At 35.5% G+C, this 24,473-nt stretch overlaps 2 protein-coding genes across 8 annotated transcripts in view; one reads left to right on the forward strand and one right to left on the reverse strand.

Moving 5' to 3' along the window:
* Positions 1–278: 278 nt before the first annotated feature.
* On the forward strand, positions 279–15,215 carry LOC144439236 (beta-alanine-activating enzyme-like). Its single transcript, XM_078128511.1, has 17 exons — positions 279–394; positions 739–995; positions 3,944–4,064; positions 6,379–6,623; positions 7,488–7,677; positions 8,142–8,389; positions 8,855–8,955; positions 9,262–9,431; positions 9,801–10,115; positions 10,483–11,020; positions 11,063–11,098; positions 11,186–11,273; positions 11,650–11,801; positions 12,251–12,414; positions 13,138–13,263; positions 13,641–13,772; positions 14,574–15,215. Exons 1-17 carry the CDS (start codon positions 392–394, stop codon positions 15,078–15,080), a joined length of 3,393 nt encoding a protein of 1,130 aa, XP_077984637.1. The 5' UTR covers positions 279–391; the 3' UTR covers positions 15,081–15,215.
* A 5,996-nt stretch (positions 15,216–21,211) lies between these two features.
* The window catches only part of LOC144438507 (uncharacterized), an 86,676-nt gene continuing 83,414 nt past the window's right edge, over positions 21,212–24,473 (reverse strand). For all 7 annotated transcript variants that reach the window (XM_078127561.1, XM_078127564.1, XM_078127565.1 and 4 more), the window contains one exon: positions 21,212–23,062. In XM_078127561.1, coding sequence (XP_077983687.1) covers positions 23,040–23,062 — 23 coding nt within the window. In that variant the 3' untranslated portion in view covers positions 21,212–23,039. The remainder of the gene's footprint in view (positions 23,063–24,473) is intronic.

Consider the following 24,473-nt stretch of genomic DNA (forward strand, 5'->3'; position numbering starts at 1 on the left):
ATAGCTGAATGATTTTCAGACAAGATTATCCCGAAATATCACAGCAACCGAGAATTTTTCTAAGTTTATAAGTTTTGGCGTATAAATGTGTAATTTTCGTACTAGACTAATGAATCCTTTACTCTGCTAGGCTACGTGGCTTTCGGCAAGGTCGTCCCGTGAGGGCGCTAATCTCGATAACAAAGGATCAGCTGTCCCAGGGACCCGATTATAAAAGGATATGCTGCAGGATTTTAGAAATTCTAATTTGCGGTTTTCGGGGCAGCTGTCACACGATCACACTGCAACAGTACCAGGTCTCGACGTCTTCGCCAGTCAAATACATTCCAGTGGAAGAAACAAGAAGACGCGTAGGCGGTTCTGCGTAGGCGATTCACTGAAAACGTTCAAAATGGTAAGTGAGGGTTCGAGGTCTGACAAAATTATAACTCATGTAACGTTATGGATTATGCAAAGTTATGTTACCAAAGGTTGAATCTCAAAATTATTATCATCGCCGTCGTTCCCTTTGTTTAAAGTAATGATTTGGTCAAAGTTTTCTTATGTTTAGAGGGTTGGCCAAAAGTTCTGAAATTTATACTCAGACTCCCTAAAGTTTCATGGGTGGTTATGGATGTTTTGTTTGCTGTGATGGGTTCTGAATATCATTATATACAGATATAGAGAATCAAGATGTGGAAAAAAAAGTTATGCATAAGTCTAGAAAAAAAACCTGTTTGTATTTTCCACCGTTTATAGGTTGAGAACAAAGCAAGCAACAACAAAGAAAATGAAAAACCAACCTTGCAAACACTATTTCAAGAAGCGGCGAGAAAATACCCACACAAAACTGCTGCCATCTTTGATGATGGAGAAACTGTTTCTATGGTAACCTATGCGGAGATGCAGAAGAGGGCAGATGAGGTTGCTGTATATTTGGAACAACTACATCTACAAGGAGAAGTGATTGGTCTTTATTACCATGCTTCGTTGACACTTCCTACTCTTCTTCTTGGGTAAGTTAATTTTCATATTTTTTCAAACTTATTAGTTTTATCTGTCAAGAAAGAAGAAAACCAGATATCTGTATCTATATTTCTAGCCTTTTTCCTTTTGAATTGGAGTCTTCTTTGTGTTTCCTACTGTCTCCTCTTTTTGGAAAACGATTATTTTGTGAAAGTTAGCTTGTCCGTTCTGATGGTTACAATACAGAACATTCATGTAGAAATAATTAATTTTTTACCCTCACTCTCGTCGTTCCTTAGATATGTTCCCTTTGTTGAATGAGTAAATCAAATAATTACAAATTCATTTGATATTTTGAGAAATTGATGTTGATAATATACTTATAGCTGAGATGTGCAAACATATTTAGTTCAAGCAAGAAACTTGCAAGAATGAAATAGTATGTGAAGAATGGAGAAGAAATGAATTTTTTTTTCAAATGTGAGGTAAAGTACTACAGAGCTATCGACAAAAAGACTGAAATAATAAAAACAACAACAACAACAACAACAACAAAAGAATAAAATGTCAACAATAATCTACACTTTTTTTTATTGTGCGTAATAAGTGTACTAGACTATGACAACAGCTTCCATTGTTCTGACTTGGTGCGAAGTCTGTTGACCTCGTTTGACATATAGTTTACACTCCATCTCTGGCCATTGGGAAGTTATGTCTCATATACTATAATAATAGTGAGATTTGTGTAAGATTTACATGGTGGCTGAGTAGTATTGAGAAAATGGAGACCACAAAGCAGCTGCCTTGCAGTCTAAATAATGTTGTTGGTTGTCTAACCTTGATATGTGGTTTTTACCAACAATTGAACCACAATAGTCACATCAAGACCACTGCACACTATGCGACCACTTCAGACACAACAACAAGTTTGTGTGCGTCTGCGGTTAATGCCAGCTGCCGTACTCTCTTTCATTATCAGGATCCATTTCTTAACAAATGTACTTAGCTATCAACCACACGAAATAAAAATTTTTGAAAATTCGGATTTCTGTGACCATAGGGGATTTTTTGTTAAAATGAACGTTGACCCAGACAATGTCACCTTCAGGGAACAGGTGATGGGTTAAACCTTTTTTTAATGGAGTGCAAGAAAATTGGAGATTTCAAAAGAAGTATTTATCCAGCTGTAACCATGAGTAATAATTTTGGGAGAACTGAAATAAATTGATATTTAGAATAAAATGTCTGCCTGTGCTTGGCTCTTTGCCAGTTTTTATTTTCAACTCGTAAAGAGATCTTTACAGCAAATTTTACTGTACCCACTGGAAAACTATTGAAAACTGGAAACAAATAAACTTGTTAGAATTTTGAACTAGACATTCAGCAACTATTTCACTTTTGTTCAGTATTCCGTGTTTTGTGTTCTCTTTAATTGTGTAGGGTCATTTTCAAAAAGTAAACGACATAAAATCGTACAGTTTTTTGCCAAAATAAATTTCAAAACATGAAGGGTCGATTTTGAAGCATACACTATACTTTCTATGAATGGTGTAAATGTTGTCAATGATTAACTTATGATTTTGGTTCATGGTTGTCTGGTTTCGGTTCACTTAATCTTATGATATTTGTCAAAATCTGTCAGCAGTACCTGTAAATAGTAAGGAACAAATGCAAAGCGCAAAGAGACTGAGTGATTCATTTCACCCCGAGAGCAAGTTTTAGAACTGACGTTTTTTTTTTTTAAGAACAAGTACTGTCTGTATAGATGAAGACATGACTATGTCATCCGACACAGTTAGGTCGTTGGAAAATTGCCAAGGTAAAACTAGTTCATGTCACTGTATCTAAAAGTAGTTTTATGAGGGTCAAAAAAAAAATGTCTGTCTGGCTTTGATGTCGTAACTAGGTTGGTTGGAGTAAAGAAAGCAGGGTTGAATGAACTTGTACTTCATGACCTTGCTTTTTGTGAAAGTCAGAAGGGTTGGGTTGCTTTGAATGACAAAATGGCTGCTAAACTACTTGGGTTTTTTTTACATTCAAGTTCACATTTCGCCTTAATACCATTACCTACAACAATTCAATCCTTGAAATGAGCTTAATTATCTGTGTATTAGTTGTTGATGTACTGATAGTCTTGTGTGATATAGACAAGTATTTGTACATAAAAAGTAGCAATCATCAGTCCAGAGAAGTTTTGATCACTTACAGACTTCAGCATGTACGACAACACAAATGTCTCAAAATTAAAAAAAAGTTACAAAAAAAAAATGTTCCAGTTGACATCTACTGATAGTTTTGTTTGGAGACTGTATATGCTCATCAAATAGCCCTGCATGGCAGGACAGTTGGTTTAATGTGAAGATGTAAAAAATGAAAAATGTCCCATTTTTTACATTGTAGAGCAGAGGACAGCAGAAAGTTGATGTTGTGTAAAAAGCCTACCCACTTCAGTTTTACCGTTGTCTTTGCATCAGCACTAAAAATTAGTGTTATTTGATCGTGAGAAACATGTTAGAATTGTAGCCTTGATTTAGATGACAAACAACAAGAGGTGAAAACAACAAAAATGTCAGAGTTATAACAAGAGATGAGTTTATCAATGAAACATCAACTTTTGATGTTTGCTTTGTAATGAACAGTTTTTCAGAAGTTGTAAAAAAAAGTCTCTTTGTAACGAATGTTAAAGGCCCAGTTCAGAGTTGAAAAACCGTTGTTCAAAAGTTGTAGAAATTTTTTTTTCCAGAACAAAAGAATACTCTGGATGCCAACTGTGGTTTCTGTGAATGAAGGTATAGGTCGTAATGATACTGTATAAGAACTAAGACTACAAAAGAATAACGCTACGTAATCCTTCTATGGCTCCACTAATAATGATAACATCGATGTGAGAAACTGGGATTGAAACCTTGGCTTTTAAGGACACAGAGATTTAGTTATGAGAGCACTAGTCAGGTATAGCAGCTGTTGTCAATAATTTTATATGATTTTGTTTTTGTAGGATACTGCAGACTCCAGCTGTGTTTGCTCCCATTGACCCACATGCGCCATCAAACATCAATGAATTCTTCATCAAGGAATTAAATATCAGAATGGTGCTGGTCCAAGAAGAAGTTATACAGGTAATTCTTTGGATTATTACTCTCAGATTTCTGTGTAAATTTGTTTCCTGTGGAGAAATATTTGTTTTATTAAAATTGGTGAAACTTATTTTGTCATCATTGTTAGCTTTGCAGCATTACATTACAGGCAGACTAGATTTGGTGACGTGGTTTTTGAGTAAACTAATTAATATTAGTATTGTAGAGAAAGACCATGATATGATGAAAATATTGTTATCGATAAACTATGTTGTACTTCATATGATGTGCGACAAACAAGATTTACGTAATAATTTCCTGAGACCAAAAGTGGTATCTCAATTGAATTATGTAACTGAAATACAGTGAAGGATTTATTTTTGTATCTTGTCAAATTTGGCCAATATTTTGTGTGTAATTATATTTTTGAAATTTTGTGACCTTCAAAAGCTACTTGTCATCAAAGACAGTCCTGTTAACCATATAAACTAACAAGTTGGTAACAAAATATTACTGAACTAAGTTTACACAAAGGCAAATCTTTCAATCTAAGGTCTATTCAGCCGTAGTAATAACAGTATACAGAAATTATTAAGATATCTCACCACTTCTTCATTCTGCAAAATTTCTGTTACTTTTTGTGAACTTTATCACAAGAAAGCATTTAGAAAATAATATATAGGTAGGGGATTTGGGTGAACCAACTGTTCAATTTTGGCATAAAATTGATGTTTTTGTGATAGTCCACTGTTCAGTTTCATTTTCCATTATGATGTTAGACTATACTGCAGTTTGTCTTCCTACGGAAAGTTGGCAATTTCGTCTGTCGTGTTTACAAAGAATTGAATCAATGTATTCAAATATTGTGTTAGTGAGCATCAGAAATAAAAGTCTATAAATTCTGTGTTAGTTCATTGTATTTGTGACAATAGATGAAGTTGAAAATGAATCACAAGCGATGTTAGTCTTAGGTTCCAGTTTTTTACGATTTATAAGCGAGTGCCTAATTATTTTTATCAATTTTTTTATCCTAAATGTTATCATTTGAGCGATGTTTTAATCGGTAGAGTTCAAGTTTTTGGCTTTCTGTGCTGTTCTGTTTTGTTGACTGTCTTGACTTCAGTGTCTTTGTGAAAACTTTGAAAGTGCCGTTGCAATTGTAGTCTTAGTTCAACAAAATTGACAGGCTGATACTGTCCTACTTACACTACTGAAGTCACCATGGTTAAAGTGGCTAGCTTAGAATCTGTAGGTTTTTGGTTTCAAGCCACAGTGCTGTTCTTTGGTTCTGAGTGGCTAAAGTCATTGGGTAAGATTTGAACCACGATTATGCCTCTGTCAACCCAGCTGTATAATTGGAGACCTGGTAGGATAGAGGTTGCAATGTGAAGGCTTTAATCCTATGCCCTTAAGGCGGCTGCAATGGATTGTATGCTGCCCAGGGAATTGAGGAAGTATAAAGGGGCCATTGATTCATGATAAGTCCGTGCCAGGTGTAGTTATTGTAAAGTTCTTTTTAGCACAGTATGGGGAAGTGTTATACAAAAACTAACATTATAATTATTGTTATTAATGTTCTGACCACAAGTGGACAGACATTGTAATCATAGTTGAACAAGCTTGACATGCTAATATCAGACTGATACAGTCCTGCTTACATTTACTAGTCATCTTCTGACCACAAGGGGTGAAATGTATAGTTATATAGTTACAGTAACTTGACAGGCTGACAGAATAATAGAATCTTGATGATTGTTGACACTTGAACACTTCCTGTGGTTTGTCCCACTTCCTGTCAGCTGTATACCCTAGATGTAATGGACATGTGTCTACCAAAGTATCATATGTTGTGTAATCAGAACTCTATCAACTGAAGTAGCTAGTCATCTTTTCGATCAACACCCCCCTGATTGTCTAAATTATTTATGAGATGGGTAGCCACACAGCAAATCTACTTGCAAAGTGGTAGTTTATTTGACAGGCATAGAATCTGGTCAAAGTTACATTATCCCATGTACTCCTATATACAGTAAAACTTGGGCATTGAGGACACTTTTTGAACTGCTTCTTAGAGTTTTGTCCTGGATAAGCAGGTGTTAGTTGTAAATAATCATGGGTGGGGTGGGGGCAGTAAAACATGATCCTAGGGCTTCTCACAGCCAAAAAATCAAATAAACAACATACAAAGCACTGCAATGAAATAATGTGTTAGTAACTCAGGTTTATTGATGTAAAGTATTACTAACTATTCATTCACTTGCTGTGTTTTGTGAGTGTAGAAGTATCTCTGCAACTTTGATAAAATATATCTAAAGCATTCTCAAAATATTTCATCGTTTTTGTCTTCAATGTTTAGAGGTTTTTAGACACCATAGGATCTACCTTGTCTGTCAGAGTTGTCCAGTTTTTGTCAGACCATGGTTTGGTTGTAGTAGAGATACAACACCAGCCTCCAGACAATGCTGAATCTCCGTTACCAAGGAAACCACTGTCATCATCAGAATCGTTGGCCTATGTAATTCATACATCTGGTACTACTGGAACACCAAAGATTGTTAGCGTTCCACACAGCTGTATTCTACCTAATGTACTACACCTAAGGTTTGTATGGGGCATAAACAGAATATATAAATAAGAGAGTAAATTATTTTGTAGAATACTGAATTTGTCATAGGCTTTTCATTTAAAAGACTCCCTAGGCCAAGGACTTTTCATACAAAAGACTTCCTAGGCCAAGGACTTTTTCCACTACAGAGTAGGATCTTACTTACTCTACAATTATCAACTTTAACTTGACAGGAATAATAAAACATACAATCAATCCTATGTTTTCCTTTATCCACGCAGTACATATATGTTGTCAAATGAATAATTTACCCAGATATGAGGTCAAGAGGTGAAAATTGGGCTTATACCGCACAAATGAGTATAAACTTATCTGTGTATATGCAGACATGCATGAGAACCCGGAAGGGACTGTCTGCATATACCATGCAGACATAGCATTGTAAGGGTTAACAGCTACTTGCAGTATTCTATTTTCTCCAGCATACTTAGTCGTGACTTGCTATTTGGTATAACTCAAACCTGGTATCCTGGCACAATATTTAAACAATTTGATGACTTTACACATACAGTAAAATGTCAAGAAAACCCATTTTATGCCATCTGTGCTAACAATACCAGAGAAAATTTTTAATGGCATCAAGGGCATGCACCATACCTAGAGTATCCAATGTTTTATGGAAGTATTTTTAGCTTTTATTAAGGAAGAGAAAACATACGTACATTTATTTTTATATTAAGTCTAAGATTGAGTTTTGTGAACAAATTTTTGACTGTCTGACTTCTCATTTACCCCATTGTGTTGCAGGAGGGCGCTGTGTATTTAAACGGGACATTGCAGTTTCAGAACTGCTGTCTTTATTATATTGCATGACCAAATTCTTGATTTCGTTATTTCAGAGAAATTTTCAAGATTGGCCCCGGAGACACAACTTTTATGGCTTCGCCTTTGACTTTTGACCCCAGCATAGTGGAGATATTCATGACCCTATCCCAGGGTGCAACACTGGTGATTGTTCCTATGGTAATCAAACTGATGCCAAGGGTTCTTGCAAATATACTGAAGAAACATCATGTAACAGTCCTACAGGTAGAATACTTACAAATAAGCTGACGTTTATTAATTTCAAATGTTTTTCGAAAAATTTTGTTTCTGTAACAAATATGTAATCTGACTCCTCTACAGCACTGATATTGTGTACACTAAATATAAACAAAAGAATAGTACTTTGTGTATATTAGTCTGCAAATGTTTGGTCAACTAAGGAAAGTTGGAGTTATATAAATGACCTAATCATTATAAAGCATCGACAAGTAGTGACAAAACCTACTGTATTTCATGGGTATTTTCAGGCTGAATGAAGAAATTATGAAAAAATAATTATGAAAAATTATGGAAAGTACCGAAAATTTTGAATCTTTTGACTATATTTTGAGCAACTCAGAATCAATGGCATATATGGTCATTATGTGGAATGACCCTGTAAATAAATCCCTGTTTTGTGGTTTGTACTTGTATAACTTATGCGTTTTATAATCATTGTTGTCCTTCAGGCTACTCCAACACTGATCAGTAGATTTGGTCAAGATTTACTGCAATCCCACCTACTGCATGCTAAAAGCACTCTCCGTGTACTGGCTTTTGGTGGTGAAATATGTCCTACGCCCTCTGTCATCAAACAATGGAGAGGTAATGGGAACAAAACTGAATTCTACAACGTGTATGGTGTCACTGAACTGTCCAGTTGGGCAACTTATTACAAGATTCCAGAAAGTGATATAGTACAAGGTTCAACAGACAGGTAGGTTATATTTATCATATTATCAGGCTCAAATCACATCTGTACGCTTTTCTCAGAAACTGTTCAAACCTGCACCTACACCAAACAGTGGTAGGAGTTCTCTGTTGGCATGAGAAAGATGATAGAAACTATACTAAGAATTTAGCTCATCGAATCTCAGTTATTCTTATTATAGAAATCTCTAAGTATATCACCTGTGCTGGAATTATTACAAAATATACTAGTTCTAAGATATACTCTTTGCCCTTCTGGTGCACTACTCAGAGGAGGTAAATATCACATACCATACTTTTGCTATATACAAGACGGGAAAAAAACCACTTTTGACCTATTCTGAACTCAAATCTATCTTTACGTTAATATATACTTTGTTTTATGTGGTTGTTATTTCATTCAGTGTTTATTTGTATCGGTGTTTTGTTAAGATGATCAAATCAGTGTCTCTCTCTGTGTCTCCAATTCTAGTGTACCACTTGGAGTACCTTTGTTAGACACGGAAGTTGAAGTTCATGACCAAGAAGGGAGAATCATTCATGGTGTTGGTAGGGAAGGAGAACTGTTTATCGGTGAGTGAATCACAACTCAGTTATCAACAAAATAAAGTGAAGGTGATATATACATCTATAAAAAAAAATCACAGAATTTTGCGAAGTGTAAAATAATATTCTCAATGAAAATTAGCTACATGACTTCAAGTACTAATGTTGAACCGTAATTTAAAGAGAGATCCCTGAAAATTTCTGCTGTTTTTGCAGTCAGCTACTAGATAAATAAACTACATACTAGTCTTTCAAACTGAAAATGAAGTGCTACAATTATGGAATATTACTTCCAATTCTGTATTCATGAATGTTTTTGATTTCTCTCAACAGGTGGCAAAAGACAGTGCTTCATAGATGGCAAAGACAATGTTTCCATGGAGACAATGAGAGCAACAGGTGATATTGTCAAAGTAACAGAAAAGGGCCTAGTGTACATAGGTCGTCATGACAACCAAATAAAGCGGCATGGCAAAAGAATAAACTTGTCCCAGATTCAGCAGGTCAGTGAGAATGATTTCTGTATAAAGTACTGGATATGTGCAGCTATTCAGTGTTGCCATAGATACCATGTCAATATTATATGTGTGATGTTGTGATACAATTTAGTGATTTGAAATAAACTTAAAATATTATCTTTTCATCAAGCCGTTGAATACAAAATTTTGTGCTTCATCTAAACAGTCTGAAACACTACACTAATGTGTGCTGACTATGCCAAATTGTTCAATCTAGTTCTATTCAAAGCCAATGATTCAGTAAATCAACAAAATGAAAGCCCGGGATCTAAAAGTTATGGAACTCTTTTGTAATTTTTTTACATCTAATTATAAATATAAATAAATAAATATAAATAATATTATATTTTTCAGTTGGCAGAGACTATGGATATGATAGAATGCTGTGCTGTTATACAAGATAAACATGGCCGACTGGTGATGTGTGCCGTGGTTTCACAGCAATTACACTACCAGGGTAAGATGCAGCAGGAGAATATAATCAGAAGTCAGCTGAGAGAGTTTCTACCAGATCACGGCATACCGGACGAATTAGTGGTGGTTGAAAAATTACCAATCACTACACATGGTAAAGTGGACAGCATGAAACTTACCAAGATTATTGAGGAGAGAGATTTGGAGGGAGATATACCAAGTTTTGATAAACAGCATATACAACAACTGTGGCAGGTAATGACTGGATTTATGAACCAAGGGTCACTATTTTGTATCTGTATGTATTGTACAGTTATAGCCCACCACTGCCTAAACATTTCATGCAAATGTGACTTTTTGACACATCCTTTGCTGAATAGTTTATATTTTGGTGAATAAATGTGATGGAAAATTAATAAATTCATGTCAATATTGGATATGTTGAATACAAATCACAGGAATGTTAATCTGTACTTTATTTTTATTTTTTATAAGTAACGTTCCTGTTTTACAGGTTTGTTACCCTGCTCTGTTTGTATTTAGTTCTTAGGAAGGCTGTGTCTTCAGTATAGTCATTTCACAGTTGAAAGTAACATTGTTCATTGTCTGTGTCTCATTCCAGAGTGCTCTTGGCATCAGTTATCCGATTGAAGAATATTCCAGGTTTTTACAAGAAGGTGGAAATTCCATCAGTGCTATCTATTTCACAGAGAGCATTGAATCATGGGTAAAACAAAACATCCCGGAGTTACTTGATGTTGTCCTACACAAGGCCTTCCATGATGTCTGTTTACTTATTGAGGAGACTCTGTTGAACCACAGGAATACAAATCTGAGTAAACAACATGGAAGACAAAAGAAGAAGGCTAAAGTTGAAAGGTCATTGAGAGAAACAGATAGACAGAAAAGTGATGCTGAAGAAGTTGAATTCAAAGTTAAGAAAATGAGAATGAATGGACATGTTGTCATGGCAATAGATGAAGATAGAAGAGAAGACACATCCCTTTATTCTGCTTCAGATGTTAAGAAAGAAATCCGAGATGAGAGGATTACTGCTAAATATAGCATGGATTCATTGACTGACTTACACTCTGACTGGCTAGCTATCAGCAGAGGTTCTTATATGATGGCAAGTCATGGAGAGATGACTGTGATGTCATGTGAAGGGGATAAAGAACCTGAAGAGGAGACAGTCCTAAGAGGGAATATCAGCTCTGGGGAGGTTGTAAGGGGAGTGGGTATTAGCTTGGAGGAGGTGATAAGAAGAGACAAGATCAGCTGTGACGGGGTAGCAAGGGGAAGAAAGATCAGCTCTGAGGTGGTAGCTAGGGGAAACCAGATCATTTTAGAGAAGACATGGAAATGTGACACCGGGCAGTGTGTTGATGCATCGCCACTCCTTGTCTTAAATAAGTATGTATTCTTTTGTTTAACTATCTTTTATAGCAAACTTGGGGACTTAGGTTTTGATACTTTGCAGGTCCACAAATACTTGGCGAAAGCAAAATATAAAGTCATTGATTGTTAAAGAAAAGTTAAAAGCGTTATATTTGTTAATTAAAAAGCCTTTGACATATATTTTGCCAAGAGATTAATTGAGTTTCCATCCAGCAAATGAATATGGAAATGGTAACTGTTGTTTGGTTTCTATTTATATATGGTTTGTAAATTATGAAATGTATTTTTTGGGTGTCTCATCTTTGATGTCATCAAGACAAAGCCTGCAAAACACATGTACTTTATTTGCAAGACTGAATGATATTTGAATGATCTTTTCATTGTTTTTCAGAACTGGTAGTGGTACCGTGTACATAGGTTCTCATTCACACAAATTTATGGCCATATCAACATTGACTGGTGAGGCATTGTGGGTAACAGAGCTAGGGGACAGGGTAGAGTCATCAGCTTGCCTGTCTAGATGTGGCCAGTATGTAGTTGTAGGTAGGTCCATCATTGCATATTAATCTCTCTGAAACTATGGTTGTTGCCCTCATTGGGTAAACTGCGCTGTGTGCATATATGTGTGTGTGTGTGTGTGTGTGTGTGTGTGTGTGTGTGTGTGTGTGTGTGTCTGTCTGTCTGTCTGTCTGTCTGTCTGTCTGTCTGTCTGTCTGTCTGTCTGTCTGTCTGTCTGTCTGTCTGTCTGTCTGTCTGTCTGTCTGTCTGTCTGTCTGTCTGTCTGCCTGCCTGCCTGTCTGTCTGTCTGTCTGCCTTTCTATTCCTGAAGCTGCTAGGTTTACAGATCTAACATGGAACACAATTTCATCTGCTGTGTTACCATATACCATATAAACAAATGTATAAACATAGTCACTGTCTTAATGTGTTGTCTGTGTGTCTTCCAGGTTGCTATGACAGTAAAGTGTTCTTATGTTTTGTCTTTCTTGTAGGTTGCTATGACGGCAAAGTATACATCCTAGACTGTAAAACTGGTGAGATTTATTGGCAATATCAGACAGATGACGCTGTCAAGAGTTCTCCAGTTGTAGACACAGTTACATCCTGGGTCATAGTTGGATCACATGACCATCACTTACATGCAATTAACATACAGGTAATAAGATTTCAACTGCCATTCTAGAAAGAAAGCATGGCTATTGGCATACTTACAGGGGAACACCACTCCTGGAAATAGACATTTTCATAAACTATGGGTTCTGGAGAGTCATTTCATGATGTTACATCACCTACAATTTCTTGCGATTACAGAGAAACATCACGTTGATCTAGGGTATCTTTGCTATGGGCTATTGCATCATGGGAGTCTACAGAAATAATGTATTCAATGGTTGCACACTGAATATTCATGACAAGTGTTTTACACTGAATTGTATAGCATGTTTTTAGTCATGAATATTCAGTGTTCAACCATTGAATACATTATTTCTGCTGACTCCCATGATGCAATAGCCCATAGCAAAGATACCCTATACAGGCACAATTAAGATCAACTTGATGTTTCTCTGAAATCGCAAGTAATTTTAGGTGATGTACGTCATGAAATGACTCTCCAGAACATCTCTATTTCCTGGAGTGGCATTCCCATTTAATGTTTATTGCTTTGTGTAGTTTTTTTGAGTCTAGAAATTGACTATGTTATTTGACTTTGGGATTTAAAAAGATCCATACACATGTATATAATTTATACTTCACTTTTACATAATCTAACTTTGTGTAATGAAAACTTGTTACAAGTTTGTTGTATACAACATAAATAAAGGTAGGATTAGTAATTTTTAAACTCTTTTTAAATTTTTTTTACTTTCATCATCAACAGGAAAAGAGTTGTGCCTGGCGTTTGTATGGTGGTGGAGGGTCAATGTTCTCTTCTCCAGTAATTATTAACAATCCCAGAGTCCTTTATGCAGCAACCCTGACTGGTAGACTGCTTGCTGTAGACCCAGTAAGTGCACCTACTAAGGGGACTTATTCTAATCATTAAATCATTTATCAAGTAAAAGTTAATGAGTATACAAGATTTTTATCAAATACTTTCATAGTTGTGTCACAGTACAATGTTTACTGTTTGAAAAATGTTGTGACTTTGTTCTAGGATTAGCAATCTGCTAATTAATTCAAAGTTGGGAAACTCTGATAAGACAGTGATAACAGCAGAAAGTAAGGTGGAAAAGTGAGAGGAAACAATATTTGAGACTTTATTTGAAATATAGAGATAATAATATTAGAAATCCGGAAAATAGCAAGAATAAAATTGATTATTTGTCCTTTTCCCTGTGGCAAAACTGAGATTTAACATTTTCATCTTTCTTTCATCAACAGGACACTGGTTTTAAGAAATGGCATTTTGACAGTTACAAACCTATTTTCTCATCTCCTGCTGTAACACAACACGGATGCATATTTGGATGTGTGGATGGTCGTGTTCACTACTTGGATCACCATGGTAACCAGGTATTAGCAAAGATAACGACACAAAACAACAACAATGAAACTATGTAATAATGAAATAAAGTTAAAAAATAAAATTATTACAGTGACTGGCATCAATAACTGAGACACCTAATTAGTAAAACAGCCAGATAAATTTCTCTCCACACAGAGATTTCATCTGATAATTAACAAGACACTTTCTGTGTTTTGAAACTAATACATGTATTGCCAACTGAATCTGGCAGCGCTCCTGTCATACTGTGCAATGTTTATATAAACATCGGATAGAATTACTGATTATTTTGGAGGGGTGGAAGTTTCATGGTGTATGGGTTTTGATTAAAAGAATTTATATGCCCAATTATAGGTGGATTTTCAGAGAATTGTCATCACCAAAGCTTACAAAGCATCTACTGAATACTCAATTGTGTACAACCTTTTATGAAATGGTTTCTCCCATACCACAGAAAAGCACTAGTAACTTGACTCGTGCTGTGAATCCCGTAAAACTGTTTTCAAAGTGACTGAATTCACTGTATGCTGAGTTATATAGCTGGGTATATTGGTAAATGAGTGTCCGGTGATATTGATGCCGTCCCTGTAAATCATCAACATATCGAAGGAGAAGAATATGATATGTCTTATGACTAAAAATTGTAGAAGTTTCACTTTCTTATATTTCACCTCTACAAACCTAAACCTCATGACTTTTTGAAAAAGGCGAATTAAAAACCAAAAAAAAAAAAATTTTAAATCACAGTGAGAGAGAGATAAGGATTTCTCATGATAAAGTCACAGTATAATTTTGTTTCTTCTTTACAGTTGTGGAGTTTTACAACTCAAGGGCCAGTATTCTCTTCCCCATGTACTTTTCCTTCTGCTGGATCACATGATGTACTTCTAGCCAATGAGTGTGCAGTGTTTGGATCACATGACAGTCATGTGTACTGTCTGTCAATCAAGACAGGTGAAGTGCAGTGGCAGTTCAAAACTCCATCTGAAGTCTATGCAACACCATTCATATTCAGAAGTCCGTTTCTGAACCAGAATTTACGATGCAAATCACCACAGCAAGAAACGTCTCAGGGAAGTCCAGCAAGGATGCTGAAATCTTCAAGCTTTGTTGAAGATGACTCAAGTCCTGATTTATATGTAGTAGTTGGCTGTACTGTGGGAACTATCTTCATTTTACATCTTTACACAGGACAGCTGGTATCTCAGTACACTCTTCCTGGGGAAGTCTTCTCCTCTCCTGTAGTCCATGGCAACCGCATCATCGTTGGTTGCCGTGATGATAATGTGTATTGTTTTGAAATGGCTAGTGAGTAACCGGTTGAATACAATTTGACCTTGACACGTCAGTGAACTTGACCTCTTTTGATGTTCTAAGAATTGTTACAAATGTCAGCATCAAAATTGTGTGTAATTGTTACCATGGTAACTCATGTAGAAAATAAGTAAATAATAAATGATTGGTGTTATTTATTTAAGTGTGAGTGGAGGGATAGGGAGAGTGAATGAGACAGAGAGGGAGATTGAATGTATAGTAACTGAGAAATAGAGTGACGGGGGGGGGGGGGGGCAGTAGACTGACAGTGGTATAACAGAGGGGAGGGTGTGATAAGAATGAGATGATAAAAAACCACAGTAGTGATGTAACCAACACTTTTAGTACCTTATCGTGTTACATATGTGGTTCTCAGCTGTAGTGTTATGAAGTTAACTTTTGCATGACACTGTATCAACTGAGTGGTTGACCATCATATTAAAGTGGATATATGAATGAGAATTGGGTATTTATTTTGATTTTTTAATCTACATAACAACTTTACTATGTTTTTCTACTTGAAAAAAACAATTTGAAATAACATATACCAATTGAGTTACAAACAAGGACTTGGTATATGTTATTTCACACTGTTTTTTTTCAAGTAGAAAAACATAGTAAAGTTGTTATGTAGATTAAAAAATCAAAATAAATACCTAATTCTCATTCATATATCCACTTTAGTTATCATGGTGGACACATACTGATAAAAATTTTGGTTTTGAATTATGTACAGGGTATTATTGTACAGGTATAGAAATCATTACTATAGGAGAGTTTTATACTATATACAGTCAATTTCACAGTACTGTTCAGTTTTTCTATTTGATACAACCACACGGAAACCAACAAGAAACTGGACATGCTACACTTTAAGATAGCAAGATTGAATGAGTACAGTTTTGTCTGAACTACACAATGCCACCATACAGACATCAAATGAACACTGCAAAGGACATTTTATGCATGCTTCAGAAAAACATTGGCACCTGAATGTCTGCATGGAGTTGCAATACGTTGAAATGGTTTATTTCATTTCAACTAAATGTTATGTAGCAAAAATGTGATCTTGCTATTGAAGTGTGGCATATGCAGTTTCTTGTTGGTTTCTGCGTGGTTGTATCAAACAGAAAAGCCGAATGGTGTTGTGAAATTTACTGTACTGGGTTTGAATTGTAAATGAAGACATTGGAATTCATTGTATAGAGAGGGTATTGTGTATTTTCTATACAGTTTATAGGCTTAATACGGGTACTTTATGTGGTCAGTGTTTTTGTTAAGAGCAGTAAGAAGGTAAAATCGACTGGCATTCCCAAGTCATTTTTAACAAGGATCCCCACCAAAATTATGGTACAGTGTATTGGAAATTATGCCCCTGCTTCTATTCTGTGTAAACATCCAAAAAGGGTTATCATCACACAGTCGTAACGCTGGCAGCGTCCTTTAGATCTCGTCCGTGTTCGGGTGAGCACGATCCATGAGATCGGTGTTATCGATGCTGGAGAGGGCAGATTTGAAACTGTACTTCCTGTTGCCAGTTTTATCTTATTCAACCATTCTGTTACCAGAGTTTGCCAACCTTTAGCAAAATCATCGGTGGTCAATGTTTTTGTTAAGGGTGGTAAGCAGGTAAAAATATGAACATTTTTGGTCAGGTAAGATCTACCCAAGTTCTGCTGTCATTTTACCAGGGTTCCCCACCAAAATTATGGCATTAGAAACTATGTCAGTTTTATCATATTTCCTATTCCTGTTACCACAGTTCTGTAACCTTAGCAAAAACACTGATGGTGTATGACTGTTATTAACCTTAAGAAGGTATGCCGATGAACAGTCTACATGTGTATAGAAATCTAAATATGATAGTATATCCCGGTAGTACGGACATGTAGATAGGACTGTGTGTTAGTTGAAGAGAAGAGGCCATGTTCCATGCCAGACTGATAGAGTCATCGTTGTGTACATTTCGTGTTAATCACTGTTGGTTTATGGTTAACTGACACAAATATTGATGCATCTATAAGTCTAGGTATGTGCATGTACCTTTCCATCTCTTTCCATTTGATAGTGTAATCATGTATATGAAATAGACAAGCAACAAAGTGAATCATGCAGTACAATTTGTATAGGTCTCACTATAGTCAGTGTGGGGATTTCATTACCCCTTCATTTTATATGGCAATTTTATGGGTAGGATTTCAAATACTTTCTGGTCTGTATATCTTTACAATGACATTATGGCATAACAAGGTTTTATAGGCTTTCAACCAAGAATTTACAGACATTTGTCATTTATGAGATTACTACCATTTATACCATAGAGGGCGCTGTTCACTTACATACGTGATGTGTTGGGCAGGAAATATAGGCGGTCGAGTTTCAGTCTTGTAGCCACTCCACCACATTCATGACATAGGTGTCACTTTACTTACATATGAACATGCTATTACCATAGACTATGGGGTTCATGCAATGCATGTAGTATGGCTACATTTATGCCACAGAGGGCGCTGTTTACTTCCCTACAAGTGGTTGTCCCATAGCCCGATAAAGTTAATGTTGTGCCTTGTGACTATATGGCCACGTTAGTATAGATTATACAACAGATCAAGGTTTGCTTACATGCTAGTCAGATTGGTGTACATTCAAGCCATAGATGGCACAGTTTTCTTACATGATGAGTATTCAAGTTGGTTTTTGCTATATTTATCAAGTTCATCGTATTTACCTCAGATTTTATATTCGAGTTCAGTACATTTTAATACCTACTGCTACTTGAACTAAATGCACTTTGAGTTTGTGGACATGTCAATTCAGAGAGTCAGATGTATGCACATGTTGTTCTTGAGATGACTTATCACCATTTATACCACCGAGGGCGCTGTTTACTTGAATACTTAGGGGTGATTTTTGTGAAACAAAATTTCAGGATTTCCTTTCTCAGTCTCACTGAAAGCAGTAAAAATGATGTCATTGGAAGTTTCTCAAAAGGGGTGAATACAGCCCAGGGAAATTATTTACTGTTAGAGTTTGGAAGGCTATACAAGTTTTTTGGTGTCCTGTTCTGTACTTTAGTATCTTGTATCACTATAAACTGAAATAAGAATCATGTTATGCTGCATAACTATAAATCTGAAATGTATACTTTTTATTGGTCTTTCTGTCATATCAAAATATGATACCTGAAATATGTTTTTCTGCATTTACTCTATTTCTTGAACTGATCTGGAAATTTTTTTGAAAAAATTATGCATCAGGTTTTCAAAATTGAAATATCTTTGATTTTAAGCCTCTATCAGTATCTATCTCACTATCAAATTTTCCTCCAGCGTCGGTCAGTGAGTCCAGGAATAAATGTGTACTGTAGATTTGCCGGGTGCTGATTCCTACATATTTTGAAAGCATTGTTGTAAAACCACACTATCCTCTTGAAGACAACTAGTATATGCTTCTTGAAAGTCTTGTGTCAGTGGAAAATATATCTGGCTTAATACAAGAAAGGTCAGAGATGTTTTACATCCCCTCTTCTGATTACTGCATCCAAAAGTGACTAACTCTCACAAATGGCCTGTATTTCAAAGGATCTCCTCTGAAGACTAGTATTTGAGGGAAGTATACAGCCCTGTAGTTGTTAGCAGTAAGTAATTTTGTAGTTGTCAGCAGTGAGTAATTTGGTCACTTGTTGCTACAGAACTGCTGACAATCCCAATAGATAGATTGACAATTGCAAACTGTATCCGTTAAAGGAACACCTTTTTGACTACCTATACAGCATGAATGTAGTAACCTGACTTGAAGGAAAGTTTATGTCATCATTTCTCTGTGTAGACTGGCAACAAACTAAGGCACTCGCTAGAAATGTCAGGGCATTGACCTTAGGATGAGGACAGATTGTAGTGAGATAGATGAAATAATACAGCTACACTAAACCTTCTACTGGCATGATGTAGGACTTTGCAGTGCAGCTTCATCATAATGTTGTATAGTCACACATTTTGTCAGTATATCATAAAACAACGTAGTCTGTAAACTACAGTGTCATGCCACGATATCAGTTACTACTTCAAAGAGAAGGCTGACTAAGGCTGAACGACAGTCTAAGAACAGTGTCAATTTTACTTATCATGCCAGGAGACAGGTACACTGAAATATACTTCTTTCACTAAAAAGTGATGTAAATGTTACTGAAATCAAAAATATTCCTATGATATCAGGGCTTTTTTTAAATCAAAACCTCAAAATTTCAGGCGACAGTAAATGTAAACAGGTATTGTAGCCTTGTCTGCAATATTTATCATGGTGCATGTTGCCTTATATGGTTGAAACTCAGACAACTAAAAGAACTTGTAGTGGTCTGAGGTTGAAAGTAGCATTGTTAGGGGTCTACAGATAATGTTTTCATAAATTTAACTTCATTTTGCACCACAAAATACTAGAAACTCACCAAAGCTTTCACTAGCTATCCACCATGGCATCGTCAGTATTTTGTGTCATTTTCGTGCAAAAATGCAGTTAAATTTATGAATACAGACTGACTATTTACACAGATGACCTTTCATCATTCCAGAAATATATTACTGAGGGTATTTGGTGCTAAACGGTTGTGTATGATATTCAGTTTCAAGACAGAGATGTTTAACCTGATAGTCTGAAGCAGGCAGTGTCTGCAAGTCTTTACTTTTTTGTACAACCACAGCTCAAAATGCTTTGTATTATTTCAGAGTGAGTTGCACCAACAATTGAAGTGATAATATTATCACCAGTGTGCCCTCTGATGTACCACTGACACACCAAAATTTGGTGTTCCTCATCACTTACTACGTGGTGACTCCCAAGAAATCCCAGTTTTTATCATTTTGACCCTCAACAACAAAATTTGGCTATCATTAGAGGGCACACTGGTTATCACCATGGTATTTCAATGAGCAAGGAGTTACAAACTGATGTGTTCCTAATTCCCAACTTGATTTTTTTATACTGTAAAAATGTTACTATCTATTTTATCATTTGGTTGTTATACTTTATATGGCAGAATGTCTGCAGCCATTACATTGTTTGGGATACCCACCTGTTAAAACAGAGTTTGGTAATCATTTGCCAACCAGTATACCCACCAGGCAGCTCACCCTCCAGTCAAGGAGTCCCATCTTCCTGAAGTCCAATATCATTTGTTTGTTTGTGAATTAGTTTCTTCTATGTGTAAAAGTTCAAGGGTCAAATGCAATCTGACTAATGTCTGATAGAGAAAAGGTTAATTTTCTTTTTTATTTACCATCTTTCAAGTCACTTGTTTTTTGTTTTGTTTTGTGTTGTTGCAACAGATGATGCATACATTTTGTCCATTTACAAAACAAATACGCAAAAGACAAAATAATAGATATGTGGTATTAAAATAAGCACCGAGACCACTTCTTTATCAGACATTTCTCAGAGTGGAGTCAAATTCAGTATACATGGGAAAGTCAGAGGAGCACATGTATGGTATTTTAAATAGTGGGAGGTGGGGGTGGAGGGGTTGTCAAGTGAAAGGTGAAGGTCAGTATTTGGGTCCTCATCCTAATAGACAGAATGGGTTATGAGCATTTACTGATGGGGGTGGAGGGGTTGTCAAGTGAAAGGTGAAGGTCAGTATTTGGGTCCTCATCCTAATAGACAATGGGTTATGAGCATTTACTGATGGGGGTGGAGGGGTTGTCAAGTGAAAGGTGAAGGTCAGTATTTGGGTCTCATACTAAAATAATTCTAGGGAATGGTTTGGATGGAAATAATTTTTCATAATCTTACTGAAATTGAATGTTTCACAACTGAAATCGTGTACTTTCAAAGTAAATTAGGGTCACTGAAGGCAATCTACTTCTCCAGGTAGCTAATCAGTACCAAGTACTCTCACAACACTTTCATGCTGGCAATCAGTACTCAAACTCGTCTGGTTGACTCAACCAATCAGTGCTCTTTTCACATCTGATTGGGTTGACTCAACCAATCACTGCTCTTCTCTCATCTAGTTTAGTTGACTCATCCAGTCAGTACTGTTCTCACATTCAGTTTAAATTGACTTATCCAATCAGCTCTCATCACACATAGAAATCTGAAAACACTAAAAAGACACAGGGACTCAATTCCATGATTCCTCTATTACAATTTATGCATGTTTTATTTATATAAAAAAAAAGCAGCTATATACAGTAATGTAATTTCTTCAAAATAAAAAGTAACAACTATACTTGATAGTGAGGGAACGCTGACTAGCATGAACACATGAATAGCAGACGACAGTTCTGACAAATGTAATTTTGGAGTCAGTGAGGACACACACGGTCATAAATATGAAATAAAAATCAAAATATTTGTCATATTCATTTTATGTTTGTCTGTCATTGACTACAAATTATATCTTTCTTAGATTAAAGTACCAATGGATGGATTCTTCCGTAACCGAGTCTGATTCTATCTGGAAATAACGACATTTGGCTGATAATTCTGGTGAAATGTTTGCCCCTATCTCAATTTAATACCACTGTAAATATACTTCTACGTGTCGGTTGGTTGATTTTAGTCACTTACAAAAACCCACAGTTGCCATTCAGGTATAACTCATGAATTTGCTCAGATCAAGAAATTAAAAAAAGACAAAAAAAAGACAAAAAAAATTTTGGGAAAAAACAATTGTATTACATGATATTTTGGGAACGTGATTAAAAAATAAATTTTAAAAATTGAAAAATTTTCACCAATAACCTGAAAAAACATGATTAAATATATTAATTTTATTTTAAAAAACTGAAAATGTTAAGTACTTCGATACATTTACAATTATGATGTTAGTGATACAAGGTCAAAGGTCAAATGCATACAGGTTAAAGGTCATATGCATAATTCATGACTGCATCCAATACCTGGTACACCATGCACCATTACGTATCGGAAATTCTAAAAAATAAAAAAAAACAAAGCACACATCCATCCAGAAAAGCCTTTTGAAAATATTGGCGTTGGTGGGTATATATTAAAAATATTGATTATTATTTACATTTTGTTCAATTCAAAACTTAAAACAACTGCAATTTAATTTTCTGTCAATTTTTAGGAAATTTTCGGGAGGCAAAATATTTGGACTGGATTTTGGAGAATAACTAAAATACTAATATTTCAAAGTATTACTTTTATCGTAACAAAACTTGTAGAGAGTTCTAGTGTTAAACACTACGTACTAATGCTTGTTTTTGACACAACAGGATCGGATTTACTATTTTTAATTCTATTTTTGGTCTGTTTACTTCTTATTTTCCCCTACCACCCCAGTCTTTTAAATGTATACATTCTATTCACCGAGTTCTGAGTATTCTGTACAAGGTATTAATAGTACCCCCTATAACAGAGAAATGGAAAATTTTAGCAAAAATTTATTAGCGTGGTATGGTGATTTTTGTAAGGATATTCATACCATTACAGATGGAAAATCTGGTGAAATAAATTTATTCGAAGTTACCAGTTACGATTTCTGTACCCATATATGGAAAACAGCAAATCTAGAACAATTCAAACTTTCATCTACATATGGGAATAAGTTCGAAGATTATCAGCTGTAAATTGAGAGACTCTTTATAGATAGATTTTACCTACTTGCCATTATAGACAATTCCTCCATTGTCAACATTTACCACCCAACACATTGAGTTAAGAAACTGGGTTATACCAATAAATTACAATGATAGGGGTGGTAGGGTTCAATACTACTACGACTATTTTGTAAACTGCTGAACATGTCCAAACACCCTAGTAAGAGTTAGTAAGAAGTTAAACTCAAGAGATTACTTTTTTATAATATTTCATATCATAACGTGAAAAATATTGTCACTAGTTATATTTTGTGATATATCTTGCAGTTGCCTGGCAGCTTAGTCAGTTCCATTTCCCTTATAGTGATAGTAACATACATATATGATACTGTACTATATGTATCACACCTCTGTAAACTCAAAACCTGAAAGAGAAAGAAATATCTCTCAGTAAACTGGTTTTGCACACGCGGCTGTTTTTTATACAGACATATTACCATGCACACACTTCTTAACATCTTTTTAAAGTTCTATTTAACAAAAAAACCCGTTATTATACCGTGTTGTAGAACTGTTGTGTGTCAAGTGAGGTGCACTTATCTGATGATGAAGATGCATTGTGCCACAACCACTCATTGATATGTTACCATGGCAACACAGTGCTTGACCATTCTATGGATATTCAATTTGGCTTCAATGTTTTCATGGCAAAACAACTCTTAAAGATATTTATTATTTATGATAAAATATTCACTTGTGAATCATAAAAACTGGTCAAAATGGGTGGACCAAACATTGGGTTGTTTTTGTTTTTCATGCCCCCCCCCCCCCCCACCCCCCAACAAAAAGAAAAACCCGTGCCAATGGCATAGTTACACAACTGACTTTTTGTATCTGTTGATATGAAACAAGCTTGTCAAGTCTGGCTAAGTTGAAAATTTGTACTGTTATTGCCAACTGTGTAACTTGTAGTATTTTTTTTAAACAGACATGATACACATAGGGCATGATTGCTTTGCTAGCTCCGATGATAATTACATATACTTTACTTATGATCTATTTATTGATGGGTTGCACCATACATAACATTGATGGTATTGTCTACTATTAGCTTGATAGCCAATGATACACCTGTGTTCATATCTGTAAGTGCGACAGATATTTTTAATGTTCAGAGATGGAACAAAAAATACCAAAAGTTACAGAGGCGTAGTTTTCTAACTTAGCCAGTGACATTTATGTGTCAAGCATGTTTCACAGCAGCATACAAAAAAGTAGTACAGGCTTTCAATGCACTTTGACCTCATCTATACATCTTTTTTGTGAAAGGTTGGGGACAGGTGATTTTAAGGACAGCGCCCTCTGTGGTGGGTCATTATGAACTTGAATTACAATTTGGTTTGCAGTAACAGAAAAATTTGTCATGTTTCAAAACCTTATGGCTCATAACATATATATCATACCTTGAAATTTTGTTTTAATTTCTCTTTTAACAGGGACATTACATATGAGAAAGACCCTCTCTACCTGGCAATGTTTCAGATAAACAAATCCTCAATACACATATAGATTGTTATTGCATATCTGTATGTATGCATATGAAGCCTACAGAAATAACGTTAACCAAAAGTTTGCTAAAGTAAGATACAACACTGGTAATCAAGCCTCCGGTTTACTAAGATAGACACAAACCAAATATATTGTTCTTCAATGTGGTAGATTACACAAGTGGGGGATAGCAGTCATCTGTTGTGTGATTCTAATCACCCTGTGATCAAGATAACATAAACATTGGAAGTTCCAAAACAGCACTGCAAGTTTATGGAACTCTAAATA

The sequence above is a fragment of the Glandiceps talaboti genome, chromosome 8 (genome assembly GCF_964340395.1).
Source record: "Glandiceps talaboti chromosome 8, keGlaTala1.1, whole genome shotgun sequence".
Taxonomy (NCBI): Eukaryota; Metazoa; Hemichordata; class Enteropneusta; family Spengelidae; genus Glandiceps; species Glandiceps talaboti.

What these genes read in the sequence shown, in the direction of transcription:
- LOC144439236 (XM_078128511.1), top strand. An exon ending in GGAAGGAGAACTGTTTATCG is followed by an intron (nt 8,956 to 9,261) that starts GTGAGTGAATCA and finishes TTCTCTCAACAG; the next exon opens with GTGGCAAAAGACAGTGCTTC. An exon ending in ATATACAACAACTGTGGCAG is followed by an intron (nt 10,116 to 10,482) that starts GTAATGACTGGA and finishes GTCTCATTCCAG; the next exon opens with AGTGCTCTTGGCATCAGTTA.